General features: G+C 40.4%; 1 protein-coding gene across 2 annotated transcripts in view; it reads right to left on the bottom strand.

Annotated features, from left to right (window-relative positions):
• Positions 1-2,186, bottom strand: part of LOC147626083 (uncharacterized) — a 40,944-nt gene extending 38,758 nt beyond the window's left edge. Inside the window, exons 1-4 of one of the 2 annotated variants that reach the window (XM_086817648.1) lie at positions 1,372-2,186; positions 1,038-1,286; positions 498-950; positions 215-289 (exon numbers count right to left, since the gene is read on the bottom strand). In XM_086817648.1, coding sequence (XP_086673774.1) covers positions 215-289; positions 498-950; positions 1,038-1,286; positions 1,372-2,130 — 1,536 coding nt within the window. In that variant the 5' untranslated portion in view covers positions 2,131-2,186. The remainder of the gene's footprint in view (positions 1-214; positions 290-497; positions 951-1,037; positions 1,287-1,371) is intronic. The other variant, XM_086817647.1, reaches the window with a different exon arrangement.
• Between the last annotated feature and the right edge of the window lie 19,272 nt (positions 2,187-21,458).

Genomic DNA, 21,458 nt, shown 5'->3' with positions numbered 1-21,458 from the left:
TTCACCCCTTAAAAATGTGTCTAGCATAATAGCAGCAGCTCAGAAATTAGCTTCCCATCAACCATCTAAGCTTCCCAAAAAGTCTGCAAAGGAAACCCTCATCTAATTTAGGCCTGTGAAAGCTTTGGATATCACCAGATTTTGCATTTTCTCAAAGAAAAAAGCAAATACAGAATTCGCCTAGAGAGAATGTTGATAAGCTACTTTTGCTCACCGATTCTATAAAATCGTCTGCAATCTCCAACAGCATATCCTCCACCTCAGGATCAAGTCGCTCACTAGGATCTACCTGTGACACCAAAATAACACTCTCTCAAAAAAGTGTCACAAATTCATTATTGACAAAAATAATTCAAAATCAATGCTTGGAGATGTCGAAAAAGATGCACTCTTTCCCCCATTAACCTGTCAAATTGCATATATGCCTAGAATGTACTTTAGAAGGCATGCCTATGAATGATGACGCAGCGTTTAGAAATACAGCAAAGTTTTCATACCTGTGCAACAAGGTCCCGAATGCTCCTTTTCCCCAAAATGTGATTCCCAGATTCTGAAGGCTGATTCGTTGCACCCCCTGAAGCTGTTGGTGTTCCTGTTGCAGGTGTGCCTGGTTGAATGCCAGTTGGGGTGGGAGGCCGCTGAATAGAGGAAGGCTGAACCCTCCCAAGCTGCTGTTGTTGGTTTATTTGAGACAGCTGGGCCTGTTGTGGATGTCCCTGCAACTGCTGAGAGTACTGTGGTTGTGCTTGTTTCTGCACAGCGCCTTGTTGCTGACTTACCTGGTAAGCTGCTTGAGCTGCTGACACTTGGTGCATTTGCTTCTGCATCCAGGGCTGATGTGGCTGGTTTTGCAGGTTGCCTGCACCACCAGATGACTGAGCAGATGGCTGTAAACCCGAGCCAAGTGAACTTACAGATGGCAGCTTCTGAAGTTGTTGCGCTTGCAACTTCTGTTAAAAGCATGACCTACCAATTAAGCAACTTGTTAAAGTTGAAACGCATACCCTGCATAGAAAAGAGATGTGAACATTATGAACCTGCGGAGAAGGCTGCTGTTGGGACAGCTGCTGGGATTGCTGGGATTGTTGCTGCTGCTGGGGTTGCCTACTCTGCATCTGCTGTAGTCGTGGCTGCTGCTGGGCGGCCGAGCCTGATGGCCTCATCAGCTGGCTCCCCACAGCTGATGAGATAGAACCAACCCCTCCAAGGTGTACCTGTGGCCCAGCTGTTGCGGCTGCTGGAAACTGGGATGCTGGAACTTGTGCCTGCTTTTGCCGTGCTTGCGTCTTCTCAGATGAAAGTCCAAGGTAAGTGAAAACGAAGTGAGAAATAATCAGAAACAAAGGGGATTGGTTCTTAGTAGACACTTGCCTGTTGAATGGCCGATAACTGTTGAGAGCTCATAGAAGGATGACCTGTCACTTGCCCACCCATTGCCTGTCTAGAGATCTGTTGCTGCTGCATGTATTGGGGTGGGTAGTTTGGACGAATAGCCGATGACCCCCCCATGAGACCGGGTGAAGTTAGCTGCCCACTTTGCATATAAGCTGTCTGGCCACTTTGAGTCGGTCTCTGCTGGGGAGTCCCCACGGCTTGACCCTGAGACGCCCTCTGAGCCGCCAACATCATCTGCTGCTGCTGCTGAAGCGAAGCCGTGCCAGGCATTGACCCGAATTGGGAACCCAAACCGGGGGCTGCCCTGAGGCCCGTGCTCTGTGAGAGCTGCATGATTCGCGACGCAGACGAAGTGCGGGGAATGGACACCGTCGGAGGAGGAGGCGACTGGACCACCATCGCAGGCGACGCAGCCTGCTGCTGAGACGGATTCTGTACGTACGGGGCGTGATGGGACCGTGCTCCTGCGCTCTGCTTCTGCTGCTGCTGCTGCTGTTGAAAGCTCATCTGATTCAAAGTCTGCTGATTTTGGGCAAACGCCTGTCCTTGGCTTAGGTTCACCGCATGTTGCTGCTGCCCCGGCCCAGCTGTTCCTGGAACCTGCACCGTGGTAATCGCTCCTGCGGTTGGAGATGCGGCGGGCACTGACTGCGTTGATGCGGCGGAGAGAGTAGCCGCCGCCGTTTGAAGGGCCGCGTTGATCGAAGAAGGGGAAGCGACGTTCTCGCTAGCCATGGCGTAGCCTGGCGCTCCAAGGTAAAGGCGTGTTTCTTGTATAAGACGTTATTACTAGCTGAACTTTGACCGCTCGCTGCATAGCCGGGAATTAGTAGTAAAATTAGAGAGAATCTGCGATTTTAACAAAATGTATAATAAAACGTTTGTATTGAGATCAAACGTTTGTATAATAAAACGTTTGTATTGAGATAAAATGTATAATAAAACGTTTGTATTGAGATAAAACGTTTGTATTGCATTAAATAGTGCCACGTGGCAATATTTAATACAATAAAGGCGAACCTTAGTCCTGCCTTTATTGCAACGGCACATCCTCGCCATCTGTTCAACAGCCACCACCTCCGTCTCCTCCTCCTTCTCTCGCCATGTGCTTGGTCGTCCTCCTCCTCACCATCTCCTCCACTGCCACCCCCTCCGTCTCCTTGTATCTCCAACCCCTAAGTGATCCGTGTTCATGTGGCTCTGGCTGCCAAGGGCATCGTCTACACCCTACACCACCCTCCCCCAAGAGCTTGGGCTAACAACAAGAGCCCCCTCCTCGTGAAATCCAACCCTGTTCACAAGAAGGTCTGTGAATCGCTCAGAGACCCCTCGCCTACGCACACACTTGTCCGCAGTCGCCACTTGCTTGGCTATGAGCCCTCTTGCAGGGAATCAACTGCATGACTTCGAGTAGATCATGATTAGATTAGAAAGCCAGATGGAAAGATAGTTGCAGTCCACATGGCCAGCATGCCTTCGAAAAAACTTTCCAAGACTGTACTAGCGTGCGCCTTAACGCACCTTAGAAAAAAAAATTCCTCCTATGGTTCACAAGCTCGAAATAATTAATTAATGATAAAAACAACATTTTGGATCATATTAGAACTAGTCGGTTCCCACTTATAATTTGTTTGCCGACTTCCGGGGCTACCTCATCCGAATCCTTATTGCCTAGAGTAGTAGGAGCCTACCCCTCCTCTAATCTCCAAATTGTTTCCCGACTTCAAATTATTGCCACATCGCAGCTTCGTGAAACTCTTCCTTTATATAATACAACAAATTTTCAATTCCAATGATGAAAATTACATTGCGAATCAACACTCCACAAAACCATATTTCGACATATCATTGATGAAAGTTCAAACAAAATCAACATGAAGAAATACAACACATCAGCACTCAAATTTGTCATGTTTACCAAACTAGTGTTGGGCTAGTCACTCCTACATTATGTTGTGTGTAAGAGGTAAAAACCTCTCATGAGACTAATTACGGATTACTTTGAGAATTGTTTCTTAAAACTTTAATTACAATTCTTGAAGCATCTAGGCGACAAATTAAGGATTGCTTTTAGAAATTATGATTGGTTTTTTGAAACAATCATCAGAGCCTCCAATTACCAATTGAGAATTGTTTCTAAATCCTATATTTGGTTAGGTAATAGAGGATGTAATGGGTAAAGGTGGAGAAGCTTAAGTACAAATGGAGGATGTAATGGTAGAGGTGGAGAAGCTTGAGTACAAATGTGGGTGTGGTGTAAAGTCTCTAAAGATTAAATATTTATCTTGAAAAATAAAAATTTAAAAAAATCCAAATTTTAGGGCCTTATACACTCGTTTTTCAAATTTGGGGGGGAGAGAGTTGTGGGACCATATATGTTAGAGAGAAAAGTAATTACAAAAAGGCAAGTGGCCCAAGGGATCTCACACATATAAATCTTAAAAGTGCAAGTGGACTCTAGAAATAGTAGTAACTTTTTAAAAAAGGTAAGTGGACTCTACAATAAAAATAAGGAGAGATCTAAAGTATTTACTAGCCTTAAATGGGACCCAAAAGTAGGGTATACTAATTCATTAGCCTTGTCTCCCAAAATGAAGCCAATTTTAGCATTCTAAACCCTTAAAAATTTAGTAACTTAAGCTAATCCCTATATGGCCCTTTTTGTAGTCCGTTTTCCTTCTAATGTTGCATGTCTACATGGCCATAATAAACAATGATAAGGGAGAAGAAGAAGTGAAGTCCTCAAGGCTTTGCTTGGACTTCGAAACAAAAGAAAAGAGTATAGCCAAACTTGCTTTATTAGATATAGGAGCAAGTAAAAACTTGATATTCTATGACACTTGGATCTCATTTTGGCAAAACTAGTTCTTGAGCCTACAAAGGCATTAGTGCAAACCGTTTTAGAACTGTACAATGTGAAGGATTTGTGAAGCTTGATTTCCAAAAAAAAATCGTATCCTGTAGAAGGTAGTTCCTTTGTCATAACTATAGGAACTATGCAAGAAGAAATCATCCTTGGAAGAGGATGGATTGCCAAACATGATGTAGCATTGACTGGAGGACTGTGACCATCAAATTTGAGCAATAGACCATGAATGTTCTTCTCGTAGAAGAAAAACCAGGAAAATCTCCTCAAAGGAAAAAACAAGAAAGTATCCTCAAAGATCCAAAAATTACTCACTCTATTATAAACAAGTCCTATCAAGCTGGCAAGTTTAATTATTTGTAAGTTCCAAGCCTCATAAAAAACAACCCTTTCCCAAGCTTATCTGAAGCTAAGACCAATAAGCCAAATGCTAAACCCTAGAAGGTGAAACCTAAGGAGGAACCAAAGAACTACTAAAAGGACACTCTAATCTATGTTACCTTCACTTCACAAAAGATCCCCACGGGTAAAATACGACAAGTGTGGGTACCAGAAGCCTTATTGAACACAACAACTGCATGCTCGACTTCTCCAAAAACCATGGTCAAAAGGTCAAAGCATCCCAAAAAAGCCCATATTCCAAGCTTACAAATGTATTACTCTATAGTATTGCCCATACAGTATTAAAACTTAAGTTACCTTACTCATTATTTTTGTATTTAGATATATCAACTAGCATACTGAAATAGTACGTGTCGCTTTGTATATATACTTTGGGCGATCCTATTGTGTTTAATTCTCTTGTGATTCTCTCATGTTATGTTATCATAGACTTGTCATTGGTTGGGGGATTACCTCTTCTAGCCAAGCACGCAATTGTCAAAGGTCTTTTGGAGATCAAAAACGTTGAATTAATTCACCACAATGTGGCCTATTGATACCCCTCTAGTTTACATTTGTGGGTTCTGTCTATTCATGCCTACACTTCATCATATATGCATTCTTATCTGGCTAACTTATCCACCATTCACTTAGCTATTCATTGGGGTATTATCAACCATATCAATTTCAATACTATCCATTTTTCTAATGGGTCAAGTTATTATCAACAGTTTCATGTCGGTACCATTCCCTGTCCCATGTGGTTTGAGGATTTTCGTTCGTTTCTTCTGTTGTTGAGTGGAATGCCTGTAAATTTTTATTTATGTACCAAGCACGATCTTGATATGGAAACCCTTTGGAATGGATAAAGTTATGACCAGTAGAGGCAGTGGAGCACATAACTAGCTGCACGCAATGCTACAAAGCTTGTTTGGAGCGTGCCTAACTCAGTGAGCTAGCTAACGAAGATCATCCAAGGGAAGCTGACGTTCACCCAGATGGGGATGCATAGGACATGTGGGAGGAGACCTTCACTGAGGAGGATTTGTGACAGTCAATCAGGGACCCTAGATGAGGTTATTCAAGAATAAAATTTGTTGATTTCCGGCCTTCTTTTTGTTAGTCTTGGTACGAATGTCAGACCTTGGGTTCCTCTTGGCCTCGGCACTATGACATTACCCTAACAACTTACTCTTATGGCCCATTGGGAGTATCCAAAGTTCATTGAAAAGAAGGAGGATCCGGATATCCATGTCACCAACTTTGAGAATAACTAGTGCGCTAATGGCATGTTGTGCACTGTCTCCAATGTCACAAAGCAGAATGCCTTCAGTGGTACCTTTAATGGCCAAGCAACCAATTGGCACGCTCAATATAGCCCTAATCATTTTTTCACTTTTGAGGACTTATGAGATGCCTTCCTTCATCGTTTTTGAAAAGATAAGACGTCCTCATAAGTGCTAGATAAGCTGCATCATCTGGAGTAAAAGGGGACTACCTTGAAGGCCCTAGCAATTAATATAATCTAGATCAAGCCATTATTGTTATGAGAATCACTCTTATGTTATTGGAAATTATATTTTTTATTTTATATCGGGGATGCTCGTGTGTGCTGTGCCAGTGGGTATGTGTGATTGGATATTATGGTTGCCTATTTCTCATGACAATGTTGGGATTGATTTTAATGTGATTTTAATTTACTATTAAATACAATGGATTATATCTATGAGCATAGGTAGTAAGATATGTGAGGGCATCGATCGAGGAGTCTCATTGTGCGCGAGGGTACCAATTGAGGTGTCGTACAGATGGTGCACTGAGTGGTGATGTATGTGCTAATTATGATATTATTGCATTAGCATTTAATTGATCATTTGTAGTCTATCATGTGGCTAGAGTTTATGTGCATATGAGCACAAGGTTATTTTAGGAGCATGTATGCACAAGTAGTTGCTTATGTATAGGCCCATTTGATTGATTATTGGACAAAGGTTTTATCATGTGTAAACCTTAGAAACTTGGGAGACAATGCTATTTATATGTAAAGAAAAAGCCCAAAAGTAAAAAAGGTGGCATTATTAGCTCCAAGTGCTAAAAATATAAATATGACATAAATACCGCACGTGGAAGAAGGAGCCACACGTTGGGGGGGGGGGGAGATGGCACCCATGCTCTTGTTCTTGTGTTGTTGACTATTTTGATTATTTTCTTCTTCTATGTCATGGTGTGTTGATTTTAAGGTGTGCAATTCTTGTTTATTTGAATTGCCGTTTATTTGAATTGCAAGCTCACATAGTTACTTGGAGATAAGATCCTATTTCAGTGGTATTAGAGTATCGGCTAAGTGCAAGAGGACACATTCTTGAAAGCTTGAATTCAAATTATTTTTGAAGTTCAAAACAAAAGAACAAGGTAAGCCTAAAACTCTTGACTCTAGTTGGTTTAATTTATTTAGGATGTTTAAAAACTTGCAAAGCTTGCAAACCCATCCGTAAAGAGTACAACATCTTTCTCAAGGGTTGTGGACTCTTGGAAAAAGAAAAAAAGAGTAAAAGCGTTCACATAAATTTATGAATTAAGGAAAAATCAAAGGTTTGAGAAGTAGAGGTAATTTTACCCCTTGGAGATCGTTTAAAGGTCCAAAGTGGGTGGAAAACCAAAAGTTATCTACTCAAAACCACCCAAAATCTCAAAACCATCTTTCTCATGCTTAATTCTCTTCTCAATCATCGTAGCATAGGAATGTGATTAGTACACATTGAAGGCTTTGAAACTACCTAGATTTTATCAAAATCATTAAGATCAAGCTCTTCACTCACCAACGGTTCATGGCAACTTTTTTACCTACGTTACAAGTTGGTTTGTGCCAATTTCATGAAACTAATGCTAAAAAGTTTAAAAGGTTAAGCTTACTAAGCTAAAAAAGCTATAAAAAAATGCTTTGAAACTTCATTTTTAAGGCTTTTCTTGGCAAATTGATTGTTGAAATATTTTTTTGTATTTCCGGGGTTTAGCTAGCCCCATCACACAATTTTTAGAATTTTTGGTGGTTTTTAAATAAATTTTCAAGACCTAAAACTTAATTGTTGGCCTATTTTGGGCATAAAACAACCGAAAATAGCCCAAAAATACCCAAAATCCTTAAAAAATCTAAATTTTCATTGATTTCTTAAATAGATATTTTAGGGTTCATAAAAATTTCTACAAATTTAGAGAATTTTTGAATAACTTTTAGTAAAATAATTACCCATCAGTAGGAGACCATGTTTAGAATTAGATTAGTTGACTAATTAGTAACAAAATCACATCCCATGGATTGTATATAACTCTCAGTTCTATTCTATTTTTTTAAGAGAGCAAAATTAAAGGAGCTTTCTATTAAGCTTCTTATTGAGAGCAAACTCATGTTTGATACTTGATCCTAAAATTCTGGAAGTTTTTAATTATCAAAAATCTTTTGACTGAAGCACTATGACTTAAACATCTCCCCATAACCCTTATCCACTCTCAAAACTTATACGACTTATGTCAAAGTGTACCTGACTAGCTTGTTTATCAGAATGAAAGGCCAATTTATTCCACAGTTGCTATGAATCTTTAATAATAAACTAGATGATGAATGGTCAAAAATATGGACGTGAGATCACGAAGAGTGTTTCGTCATAATACCTATCGAGGCAACACCAAAGTTTTCAATCATGACATCCATTTTTATCAAATCGCGGAGCATCATGATATCATTCAGGGGTTCTTATTTGATTCTTATTTCTTTTGCTCAATCATTTTAAATCTTTCTAAAATTTCTCTCAAAGTTCTCGTTCTTTATATAAGAAAGTGCGAAGAGAGTCGATTTGTTCTTGGATTATGGGAGGTTGTGATAAATATTCCATGGATGAAACCTGAGAAAGAACAAATATTTATAATGAGAAGAGTGTCAGAAATAGAGGGCGATTCAAAACAATCAGCAGGTTCCTTCCTAGGCTAAAGAGGTTGTGAATGGTCTGACTCCGTAGATATAGGAATACAGTCTGAGAAGTAATTTTTTCACTGCTGGTTTTGGAGTAGCTCAGAGGATAGAAGAATGCACAATAATTTTGGATAGTAGTGAAGAATCCACATTCTGGGAAGAGATCAATATGGTTGTGGACAGCCAGAGAGTGCCAAGATGAACGGATGTGTGAAGGAATTAAATGGTATAACTAATTAATATTAATTAAACTATAACTCATATTTAATTTTTAATTAATTAATTGGTTAATAACTAATTAATCTAAACTTTATTGTACAAGTTTTTAACAAAGAGCAAAAAATGAACTAAAATACATTCTTATGAGCTAAATGTTAACCAAATGCTTAATCCAACCTCTAATCCGTACAAGTTTAATCCAACACACACAAGCAACACTGTCACTCAAAATTTATTAAATTAAAAAGAAAACACAAGCAACACTCACTAAAAATTTAATTCAACCTCTAATCTATCCATACAAGTTTAATACAGCACACAAACAACACTCGAAATCAAAATTAATTGAAATACTAGTAAAAAACCAATCAAATGCATGACTAAAAATCCCTTTTCTTTCACCTTATCCACACCTTCTCTTTTCCTCACACAAAAAGTGTAGAGAGCAAGAAATGGTAGAAAAAAGGAGTTAGAAAGTATATAAGCTACCACACATGCTAAGGAGGTCATTGTATTCCTTGACAATGGTGCCAATGTTAAGCCAAACTTATAGGACTAAGGGATAAACTGAACCATTATACACACAGAGAAACCTATCAACTAAAACTAGTGAGAGTACTTACTTGTTTGTCATGGATATGAGAGTGCCTACCCACTTAGATTTTCCCAAGGGAGACTCTTCAACCAATTGTTGAAGTAGCTAGCTTGTGCTACAGATTTCACCATTTTGTCACCCGCATGGTTTATTGTTGTAGCTCTCCAAGGTTAAACTTGCGTTGTTTATTGTTGTAGCTCTCTAGGAATAAACCCCTCACAAGAAGCTATGGAGGTATGAGACAATAACCTGCAAGCTTTCACACTCTCAACGCGCACACACACACTCAAGAGGTAAGGTAGAGTAGAGAGGCTCGTGCTCTTAATCTCATACAAGGAAAGTGTCCATTCTCATTAGAGAAGTTATATTTTATATTGGGCAGCTAGACTGGGATGAGTTTAGTCTAAATTACACATATGTGTGTCCTAGGCTAACTAATGTATGTCCCTTTTATGATGAGATTACAATTAGCTTGGTCATCCTTCATTTACATCATTATGAGTGCATTACAGTAAAAAAATTAATGAATTTGCATGAAGTGCTAAAAAATTGCTTGGCGGGCAAAATTACAAACTGAGAAAAATATATAGATTTCTTGATACTAATTACGTAATAAATGTGACTTCGTTAAAAATGTGTTAAAGAAACCCATCTAAGTTGTCTACCTTAATAACCACCATTCAGTGGGGGCTAGTATCCTTAGCTATACATTATTACAAAGTACCAAAAATGTGTCTCTCTTGAAACTTAGACACTTTGTCCGCAACTCTAGTATAAAAATATTTTTTGATGGACACACCAAAGTCATTCACCTAGTTAACTACCAAAAATTGGGTTACAATAGGGATGTTGACTTTGATGAGATAAGTAGCTAATATATGCATGTGAAGGATATTATATAGGCTAAAGTAAAGAATTAGATGCGTTCCCTAAATATTGGAGCAACAATCACAGGCACTTAGTTGACTAGGAGAGTCCTCAATAAGAAATGGGTCTATTATGAGACCTTGGTCATGTAGGATGTTAGGAATTTTGATGTGTCATGTGGTGGTACTACAGGTGTTAAAAATTCAACAAGTCTAGTGTGTTAAAAATTCAACAAGAAGGGGGGCCCATCGAAAGCACGAGAGCCAAAAGACATCAAAAATCATCATTGTGCTCAAAGCCATAAGCTAACCGAGTCAAACCAGGTATGGTTACCAAAAGAACCAATAAGGGCAAGGACAAAGTCGAGAAACAATTGACCATGGAAAAGTGGAAACAACTCCAAAGGCAAATTCAAGGCCTCCCCTTAACCTCCAGCATGAAGAAAGTTCCTATAAGTCTAACATAAGTGTCAATCAAAACCACAAAAAGGGACAAAGACCTTAAAGTCTTTAATCCTGACATGGGAAGAAAAATAGTGTTTGTAAAAGGAGAATAATGTCACCCTCTTTCCAAATCAATGAATAAAGAAACTCAAGGGAAATACTGAGCAAGGCATTGCAAAAAGAAAAGACCATGGGGCATTAGAGTCAAGAGTTAGGTTATAAAACGCCAAAATGTGCCCGTGTAAATCCCAAGCATAGCACGTTCACACATGTTCACAACGTCTTTTCCTCTTGAGTTGCTTTTGCCAAAGTGGCAAGCATAAAATGCCAAAATGTTTCCAGTGTAAATCCTACGCTCAACATGCACACACATGTTCACAAGGTATTTTCCTCTCGAGTTACTTGTGTTGGAGAGGCAAGCATAGTGGTCAAGTCAAGTCACCTATGCGGGACATGATAGAGGCATAAGGATCAAGTCCAAGTCGCCAATGTGGGATGCGGCAGGTTAAGTCGTCGAAGTCCCATTTGTCACATTCCAATCATTCATCCTTCAAATCATCAACATCAAGTTTGTTCAAGTTCCGATTGTCTCATCATGATCACCCAATCCCGATTGAACACAAACAGATCGACATTTTTAATGTATATACACACCCACATATATCCTTCAAATCATCAACATCAAGTTTGTTCAAGTTCAGATTGTCTCGTCATGATCACCCAATCCTGATTGAACACAAACAGATCGACCTTATTAATGTTTATACACACCCACATATATATACACACATAAATGTACACACACACACACACATCTCCGCAACCATATGTATACACACACACACACACACACACATATGTTAGAAATCTTATATCTTTGTGATCCTATACCTTAGTGATTAAACCTTTGTGAGTAAGCTTCTTAGTGAAAATAGAAACTACCCTAGTTATGGAAAATTTATTGTGTTCATGGATGAGGTGGCGATTGCCCATGGAGCACCACTTTGTGGTATTTTTTATAGAAGCACATCGTGTGTGAAAAGTTGTATCAAGAGAGAACATATAATTCTGAAGTGTCTTTGTGAATCTCTCGTGTTATGGGTTCTTGCGCAGGTGGTCTGTGATGTTATCAGAGTTTTATGTTTATCTTGATGCAGTTTGACACTGTGTCTTCTAATTGATCTAATGAAGAAGAAGCTGGTATATTTATGTTTAGCACAGATTATGGTATATTTATGTTTAGCACAGATTATGTGTTATGTGCATATACTAGGAGACTAACCCACCCTAGGCATGTGAGCATGGGAGCACGGGAACATTGTCGCGTAGGCTGTAACGCCTGTGAAGACCAACGGTGGCAGACCAGATGGCTATATCTGGGGTTCAGTGGGAGAGGACGCCCATGCGGAGTCATGGGCGGCCAGGCTAGTGTGGACGGCAGGCCACACACTATATAGCCTGGGGGGATGAGGGGCAATCCTCATTCTTCCTCTATGGCTGGGTGGTGAGCCAGAGGCCGTCCCCTCTTGTGGTAATGCCCGTAGCGGCGTTACGGGACTGGATTTACACCATTCATGTCAATGTATGGATTCCAGCCGAGATCTCCGATGGCTGTAGGCCTGGAAAAGGAGAAGATTCAATCTGTCAAGGAGTTCCTTGATAAATGGATGATATGCTCAAAGCTGCATGCGAGAGCATCCGTAGCGCACAGGATCGCGCTAAATACATTTGCCGATAAAGGACGCAGACAAGTGACCTTTGCAGAAGGCGACTTTGTATTTTTTAAAGGTTCCTGTGCAGTTAGCAACCATGCAAACGGGAAAGTGTGATAAACTTTCTCCTAGATATTGCGGTCCTTTCAAGGTCCTTAAGAAGATTGGGGACGTAGCCTACAAACTTGAGTTACCGGAGAGTTCTCAAGTTCATCCTGTCTTCCATGTTAGTAAACTGAAGAAATCAGTTCACAGGATAGAGAACGTAGTTTCTCTAGATATTTGGTGGAATTGATCACTCCACCAAAGATACCACATGAACCGGAAAGGATTCTTGGGTATCGAGACAGACAAACCCGACATAAAGTGTACCAGTTAAATGGATAGATAGGGATGAGGAGGTAGCTACCTGGGAATGCCGTAGTGCAATTTCCAAAAGGTTTCCCCAGTTTGTTTTCGAGGACGAAAACTCTTCTTAAGGGGGGGTAATGTCACGTAGGTTGTAATGCCTGTGACCGACGCAGACCGGATGGCTATATCCGGGGTTCAGTGGGAGAGGACGCCCATGCGGAGTCATGGGCGGCCAGGCTAGTGTGGACGGCAGGCCACACACTATATAGCCTGGGGGATGAGGGGCAATCCTCATTCTTCCTCTATGGCTGGGTGGTGAGCCAGAGGCCGTCCCCTCTTGTGGTAATGCCCGTAGCGGCGTTACGGGAATGTAACAAACATGCTCTAGTGGGGCAAGGGTTAGACCTAACCTTGGGTTGAGGTTTCACATGCTTTAGACTCTTCTCCTTTCACAACAAAACCAGGAGGCTGCAATATATACACCTCCTCTCATGAAAATCACCATTTAAGAATGCAGTCTTAATGCCCAATTGATGTACATTCCACCCATGATGTGCTGCCAAAGCAATGAGACACCTAATGGTAGTCATACGAGATGTGGGTGTAAAGGTCTTATCATAATCAATGACCTTTTGGGCATACCCCTTTGTAACAAGTCTGGCCTTGCAGTGATCAATGCTACCATCTGCTTTGCGTTTGAACTTGTAAACCCACTTAGTACCAATGGCCTTCTTGCCACATGAGGTAGATCTGTCAAATACCAGGTGTCATTCTTGAGTATAGAGTTATACTCATCCTGCATGCATGCATCCAATGATCATCATCATGTGCTTCCTCAAGGGAGACAGCTTCCTCCTCATTACATAAAGTAGAAATGAGAACATGATCCGCATGAGAATAATTTGCATGATGAGAACCTGCACGAGTTGTGCTAGGTAAAGGAGCCGCCAACTTGCTATCCCTCAATGTCTGCACAAGCCATTTTGGCATACGCCTAGATTCTTCTATGGCTGCTCTCTCCTCATCCACTATATCCTTAATGATTGCCTCATCAAAAGGTTGATTTTGCACTTGCAAAGGCTGAATTTCAACACTTGGTTGAGATTCAATTGCTCTACATATGGCTGCCCTCCATTAAACAAAGGTATTAAACAAAGGTAGGAGCGAATCAAACATGTCATGTGAGCATACATTATGCTATTTTTTTGCATGAAAGCATGGGCTGAACCGAGTTTTCAACAAAAACAACATCTCCACTCACCAAAATCCGATTTGAGACCGAATGGTAGAGCCTATATCCCTTGCTTTCTGAACTGTATCCCAAAAATATGCATTTAACTGCCATATCATCAAGCTTATTGCGTTATTGCTCATGCACAAGAGCATAAGCAAGATAACCAAAAACACGCAAATGTGCCACAGAAGGCTTCACGCCATGCCAAGCTTCAGAAGGAGTTTTAGACTACAGGGCCTTGCTAGGGCATTTGTTCAACATATAGTTTGCACACATAGTTGCCTCTAACCAAAAACCATGAGGTAAGTCTTGGGCTTTCACCATACATCGTGCCATCTCCATGAGAGACATGTTCTTCTTCTCAGCCACACCATTTTACTGAGGTGTGTATGGCACTGTACATTGATGCCTTATGTCTTTTCCAGCCATATATGCATGAAATTCCTTGGACATATACTCCCCCCCTCGATTTGAACGAAGGGTGCCAACTTTACATTCACATGCATTTTTAGCCATGGATATGAAGTGCCCAAAGCACATAAAAACCTATGATTTCTACTTTAATGGATACACCCAGCCATATCTAGAGTAATCATCAATAAAAGTGACAAAGTAGAGATATCCCCCAACAGATGGAGTCCTTATAGGACCATATACATCACTATGTATAAGCTGTAATTTCTTAACAGCTCTCACAGATCCATTCTTTCAAAATGATGCCCGATGCATTTTACCAAGAATACACCCCTCACATACATGTCTAGTAGGGGTCTCAAGAGTTGGGAAGTCAGACACCATATCATGCCTTTGAAGGTGTAACAAACTGCCATAATTCAGATGGCCAAATTGTGCATGCCATAATTCTACACACTCATAGCAAGAGTCGCAGAGACTGAGCAAGCATCATGCTGCAACTTCTCAATTACATCCATCTTGTATAGGCCATGAAACAAGGTACGTGAGGCAATGATAGAATAACCATCATTTCTATCCTAAACATACATCTATCATCCACAAATTTCACCACCATTAAGCCTGACAAGGCTAAGGCTGAAAAACTGACAGCAAGTTCTTCTTAATTTCTGGCACATATAAAACTTTAGAAAAAGTAAATGCACCCCCATTTGCAGCAGTGAGCACAACTCTACCAACTCCTTTGACAGGTGAGGAACCATTTGCACATGTGATGGTTCCTGTACTTGGGATAGATTCCAGAGATGAGATTTTTTTTTTGAAGTAATGTGCTTACTAGCACCACTGTCAAAGTACCAAGCATTCGATTCTGCAAACTGACATGCATACATCATGAACAGAAGGGTCATGAGACTGCAATGTACTATCCATGCCCAATCATCTTGAGAAAAACTTGCACATTCCTTCTTCTCTGCAGTTGGTGTAGATGCATCAGCCATAGCCATGCCCGATTCTTTCTTTTTCTCCTTCTCTAGCCTTTTCTTGCACTCATTTATGTAGTGCCATGGTTTTCTGCAATAGTGACATTTGTCCTTCTTTTTAGGCTTATCACCTTATTTCTCTGCATCCTTACCTGAGGATTCTGATGTGAAGAAGCTTTATCTTTGCCTTTCTGATTGGCAACAAAAGCTTGGTCACCAACTCGCATAACAGAACTGTTTTGCCTAGACTGCTCTTCTTGCCAAGAGTATTGCAAGAGTATTGAAATGAGCTCATCAAATGTAAAGGCATTTGGATTTCCCATCATCATGAGTCTAAGGGTAGAGGTAAAATTATGATAAGAATCCAGCAATGTATTGAGAACTGTGGGCACCAATGCACTATCAAGATATATCTCATCCATACTAGCAAGCTGCTCCTTAAAATCTTTGATCTCAAGAAGCTGTCCATTGAGTCTCTCTCATTCATGTGCTCAGACTCCAACTATTTGCATATATATGCAACACGTGCTTCATTGCGCACCTGGTATAATGTAGCAAGTGCATTCCATGCATGTTTTGAAGTCTTACATGATCAAATATGAGGAATGATGCTTTGCTTCACAAAAAGTGCAAGCGCAATGCATGTGTTTGTGCATCTCTTCTTCCATCGCATCTCGTTTGAGCAGCAGTGGGAGGTACTGGTGGTGCATGTGGAGGAGCCACATATGTATCAGATTGTACTTTAGATGTTCCTACAGCACGTGGTTGCATTGGTAATTGTGAAACAAGATGAGTTTCACTACCACTGACCACATTCCAAAGGCCTTTAGCAAAACTCGTATATGGGTAGTTAGTCCCATCAAGTTTGTCCTCAGTAGACATGTTGAATACATTACTACTACAGCCATGACTTTCTACCAAATGCAAAATCTTTCAATACACTGCAAGTACTCAATATTCACTAAATGCAACCCTTGATGGCTGAAAAATAACACAGAGTAGAGAATAGAGTGTTACTAGTAGTGAAAGTATGACGGTCAATGTTCTTGAAAAGACTGTAGATGCTGCTACACACCAAATCTTTGCTACAGCCCAAACACCCAAAATCGAGCAGAACCAATCTGAGAAATGACGCCTCTGCAAAACGTCTGTAAAAACCTTACGGTGCCCAAAATGTGCCTGAATCATGCCGCGGACCCCGAAAATTTTTATATACTTCGTATACATCACACTGCAGTATATACCTTCTTCTCCTAAGAGGGTATCTCAATTGGAGACAGAAAAACAAGGTCGTGAGGTGAGGAGGGAGGCAGACCATTAGATCAAGTATCAAGGAAGCTTGCTCTGATACTAAAAAAGGACACCTAAAAATGCTGCAAAAATATGCACTACATGGCCTTATAAATGGGCTAGATACAAGTATGTAGGGAGTTCATTTGGGGATGAACAATGAGAAGATGCAGGGGAGAAGAGAGCTTGAGCTCTTGCAAGCACACACACACTCACAAAACCCTAAAAGAGAACACACAAGGTGAGAGGCTGAAAATCTTCTTCTTCTTCACACAACACTCAACACTCCATATACAAAGATAAGAGTACACACAAGGTGAAAGGTACTCAACCAAATACATACTAGGGTTCTCTATAGTGTGAACCCAACTAAATGAGCTGGCACTATAACTATGCCAGTCTCTAGAATGGCTGTCACATAGCCTGTCATCCCACTGGCCGCATATCACCCATGATCTCACCAACCATGCCAGTGGTATAAGTGTGGGGCCTATCCCTTAGGCGGGTCATCAGTGTCCACCGCCTCACTAGATGAGCTCGATATCTCAACACTCCCCCTCGAGCTCAACTCCGTCTCATGTACACCAAGCGTGGACCCTGAATCTGTGGAGCTTCTCTGTACCCAATGCTTTGGTGAAGAATGTCAGCGACCTGATCCTGTGTGCTGACATAAACAAGGTCAATGTCTCCTGTCAAAACCTTCTCTCTGACAAAATGGTAGTGGACCTCTATTTGCTTCGTGCGAGCATGAAAAACTGGGTTCCTGGCCAACTGTATACTGCTTCATGCTGACATAAACAAGGTCAATGTCTCTTGTCAAAACCTTCTCTCTGACAAAATGGTAGTGGACCTCTATATGCTTCGTGCGAGCATGAAAAACTGGGTTCCTGGCCAACTGTATACTGCTAATGTTGTCATAGAAAATGACAACTTGTCTATCCACCACTGATAGACCCAAATCTGCAAGTAGCTTTCTCAACCAAGCTACCTCACATGCTGCCATAACAGCACCTTTGTACTCGGCCTGTGTACTGGATAGAGCAACCGTAGGCTGCTTCTTGCAGCTCCAAGTCACAGCAGCACTCCCCAAAGAAAACATGAAGCCACTAGTAGCTCTTCTATCTGAGATACTATCAGCCCAATCAGCATTTGTGTACCCATGTACACATATCTCTGTCCCATGTACACATATCTCTGTCCCAATTTCATAAAATAGTCCACAATGCAAAGTAGACTTCACATACCTCAGTATGCTCTCAATGCATCCAAATGCGGCTTTCGACGAGGAACCGGCATAAACTAACTCACCAACCCAACAACATAGCTCAAATCTGGTCTGGTGATCGTCATGTAGATCAAGCTTCCTACTATGCGCCTATACATAGTAGGATCCTCCAAAATCTCTCCTGAATCTGCACTCAACTTGCCATTTTGATCCAATGGCACTGAGATAGGCTTACAGCCTGTCATACCATACTTGGACAACATGTCCAAGCCATACTGTCTCTGCAGTAATCCAATACCATGTGGTGACCTAATCACCTCAATGCCCAATAAATATCTGAGCTCCCCTAGATCCTTCATCTCTAAGCAAGATCTTTACATCAAAGATCTCTGCATCATGGTCGCTCGTAAAATGATCAAATTATCTACATAGATGACAACAAGCACAACCCCTCTATCACTATGTCTCACATACATCGAGAAATCTGTATTGGCTACATGAAAGCCAATAGTGACAAGATATTCAAAAATCTTGTCAGACCATGCTCTTGGTGCCTGTTTTAAGCCATACAAGGCTTTCTTCAACCTATAAACATGCTCGGTGTGACTCACATCCTCATAACCAGGTGGCTGCAGCATATACACCTCTTCCTACAAATCCCCATGCAAGAATGCATTCTTTACATCCATCTGATGTAAAGACCATTCCTTTGACGCAGCCACTACTATCACAACTCTCATTGTTGCCATCTTGGCAACTGGGCTGAAAGTTTCCTCATAATCAATGCCATATGTCTGCGCATATCCTTTGGCTACCAATCTAGCCTTGTACCTGCTTATGCTTCCATCACTGTTATGTTTTACTTTGTATACCCACTTACTCTCATCAATTTTGATTTATGCATAGAAAGATGCATAAAAAAAATTATTTTTATTTCAAAAGAGTTACTCTCATTCATTTTGATTTTATGCATAGAAAGATGCATAAAGAAATTTATTTTTATTTCAAAAGAATTACTCTCATCAATTTTGATTTTATGCATAGAAAGATGCATAAAGAAATTTATTTTTTATTTCAAAAGAGTGATTCTCATCAATTTTGATTTTATGCATAGAAAGATGCATAAAGAAATTTATTTTTATTTCAAAAGAGTTATTTTCATCAATTTTGATTTTATGTATAGAAAGATGCATAAAAGATTTATTTTTATTTCGAAAGTTATTCTCCTTAAAATTGAATTTATGCATAAATAGATGCATAAACGGATTTTTATAAAAGTGTTATTTTCCACTGAAGTTGTTCTTATGCATAAATAGATGTGTAAAGAATCTTTATATAAAAAATAAGAATTCTCTTACATACTATAAATAGATGTGATAAGATGTGATATGAATTAGATAGATGAGAATAAATAGAGAATGGATGTGATGAGAATAGAAGTGATGAGAGGTAAATAGATGTGATGATATGTGATGCGAATGAGATAGATGGGAATGAATGGATGGATGGATGCGATGAGAATAGGAGTGACGAGAATGTGAGATAAATAGATGTGATGAGATGTAATGCGAATCAGATAGATGGGAATGAATGGATGGATGGATGGATGCGATGAGAATAGGAGTGACGAGAATGTGAGGTAAATAGATATGATGAGATGTAATGCGAATCAGATAGATAGAAATGAATGAATGGATGGATGTGATAAGAATAGATGTGATGAGAATGAGAGGTAAATAGATGTGATGAGATGTGATGTGAGTCAGATAAATTTGAATGAATAGATGAGATGTGATGTCATGTGAATCAGGATGTAAATGAATGATATAGGATGTGAATGAATGTGTTAGCATGTGAATCGAGATTTGAATGAATGATCTAAGATGTGAATGAATGTGATAGCATGTGAATCGAGATGTGAATGAATGATAAGGGATGTGAATGGATGTGATGTGATGTGAATCGGGATGTGAATGAACGATAAGGGACGTGAATGAATGTGTTAGCATGTGAATCAGGATGTGAATGAATGAGATGTGATGTAAAATGGATGTGATAAGATGCGATTATGGATGATGTGGATGGTTGTATGGATGATGTGGATTGATGTGTGGGTAATGTGGATTGATGTGGATGGATGTATGGATGATGTGGGTTGATGTGTGGATAATGTGGATTGATGTGGATGGATGTATGGATAATGTGGATCAATGTGTGGATAATGTGGATTGATGTGGATGGATGTATGGATGATGTGGATTGATGTGTGGATAATGTGGATTGATGTGGATGGATGTATGGGTGATGTGGATTGACGTGTGGATTGATGTGGATGGATGTATGAAAGATGTGGATGGATGTGTGGATAATGTGGATTGATGTGGATGGATGCATAGATGATGTGGATTGATGTGGATGATGTGGATTGATGTGTGGATGATGCGATTGGATGTGATTTGATATGGGAATGATGTGATGTGATAGGGATCGATGAAAAAAAAAATATGGAAAGATGAGAAAGAATGGGGACTAATGTGTGATGAGAAAAGATGGAAATATTGTTGGAACTGTATTTGTATGTGAAATTAGTTTTTAAATGACTGTTTTATGTCAAGAATGCTGGGGAAGCATGTTGACCGTCTTGTGAATGAGGTCATGGAGACCTATCTGTTAAAGTTGCAACTGCTGACGGAGAGTCAATGGAGGACGTCTCGCCTGTAGCGAGGTTGGCCGAGGTCTTGACCGGCCTCGGTTTGATTTAAATGGTGAGCTTCCGGTACAGTGGATGAGGGACCAAGGAAGCGGCCAATGAGTCAAGCGCTGACCTGCGAAGGATCGTAGAGGGTAGTGACCATACGGTGCTCGGGCTCTGGGTCATCGAAGATACCCACACGTACGTCAAGGAAGATATTGGAACAAGGAGTAAGAGTTGTTTTCTAAATTCGGGCATGGATCTGGTTGATTGACCTTGCTGGTCCTCAACGGATGAGTCCATAGCTCTTTTATATGGATCTGATGGTTGATCTTGCTGATCTTCAACGGAGACTCCATTTTTGTTAAAGTGAGTACTTGCCGGTTACTATGAGCTAGGCCCCTGAGTGGACAGGGTGTGAGCGTTCTGGTTGCCAATGATGCCATAGGTACACCGATGAAGGAATGTTTGGAAATAAAGATTCAACTGGATAATTAGAGGATTATGATCTGTGACACTATGGTTTCATTAAATGATTGTCTCAAGGACTGTTGAATCTGTGAAAAAGGCAATTTCATATTGGGTGTGTAAGTGGTGTGACTAGTTTTAAGTTTGCATGAATATCCGGCTAGGGGACCCGGGAAACCTTTTTTTCTTGGTACTCGGGACAACCTAACCAAATTCTTAATTGGATCCTATCACTATAGTGGTTGGGCGGTTGGCTAACCCATGGGACTGGATGGGGTTAGGCTGGACTGATGGATCCCTAAATTGAGTCTCAATTCTGTTCTGGTTCGATAGATGAAGTAAATCCCAGACAAAAATTA

Source organism: Cibotium barometz, chromosome 23 (assembly GCF_041138505.1).
Source record: "Cibotium barometz isolate CiBa-2024 chromosome 23, ASM4113850v1, whole genome shotgun sequence".
NCBI classification, from domain to species: domain Eukaryota; kingdom Viridiplantae; phylum Streptophyta; class Polypodiopsida; order Cyatheales; family Cibotiaceae; genus Cibotium; species Cibotium barometz.
Note: the sequence above shows the minus strand (reverse complement) of the source record. Positions and strands in the feature narration are given on the sequence as shown.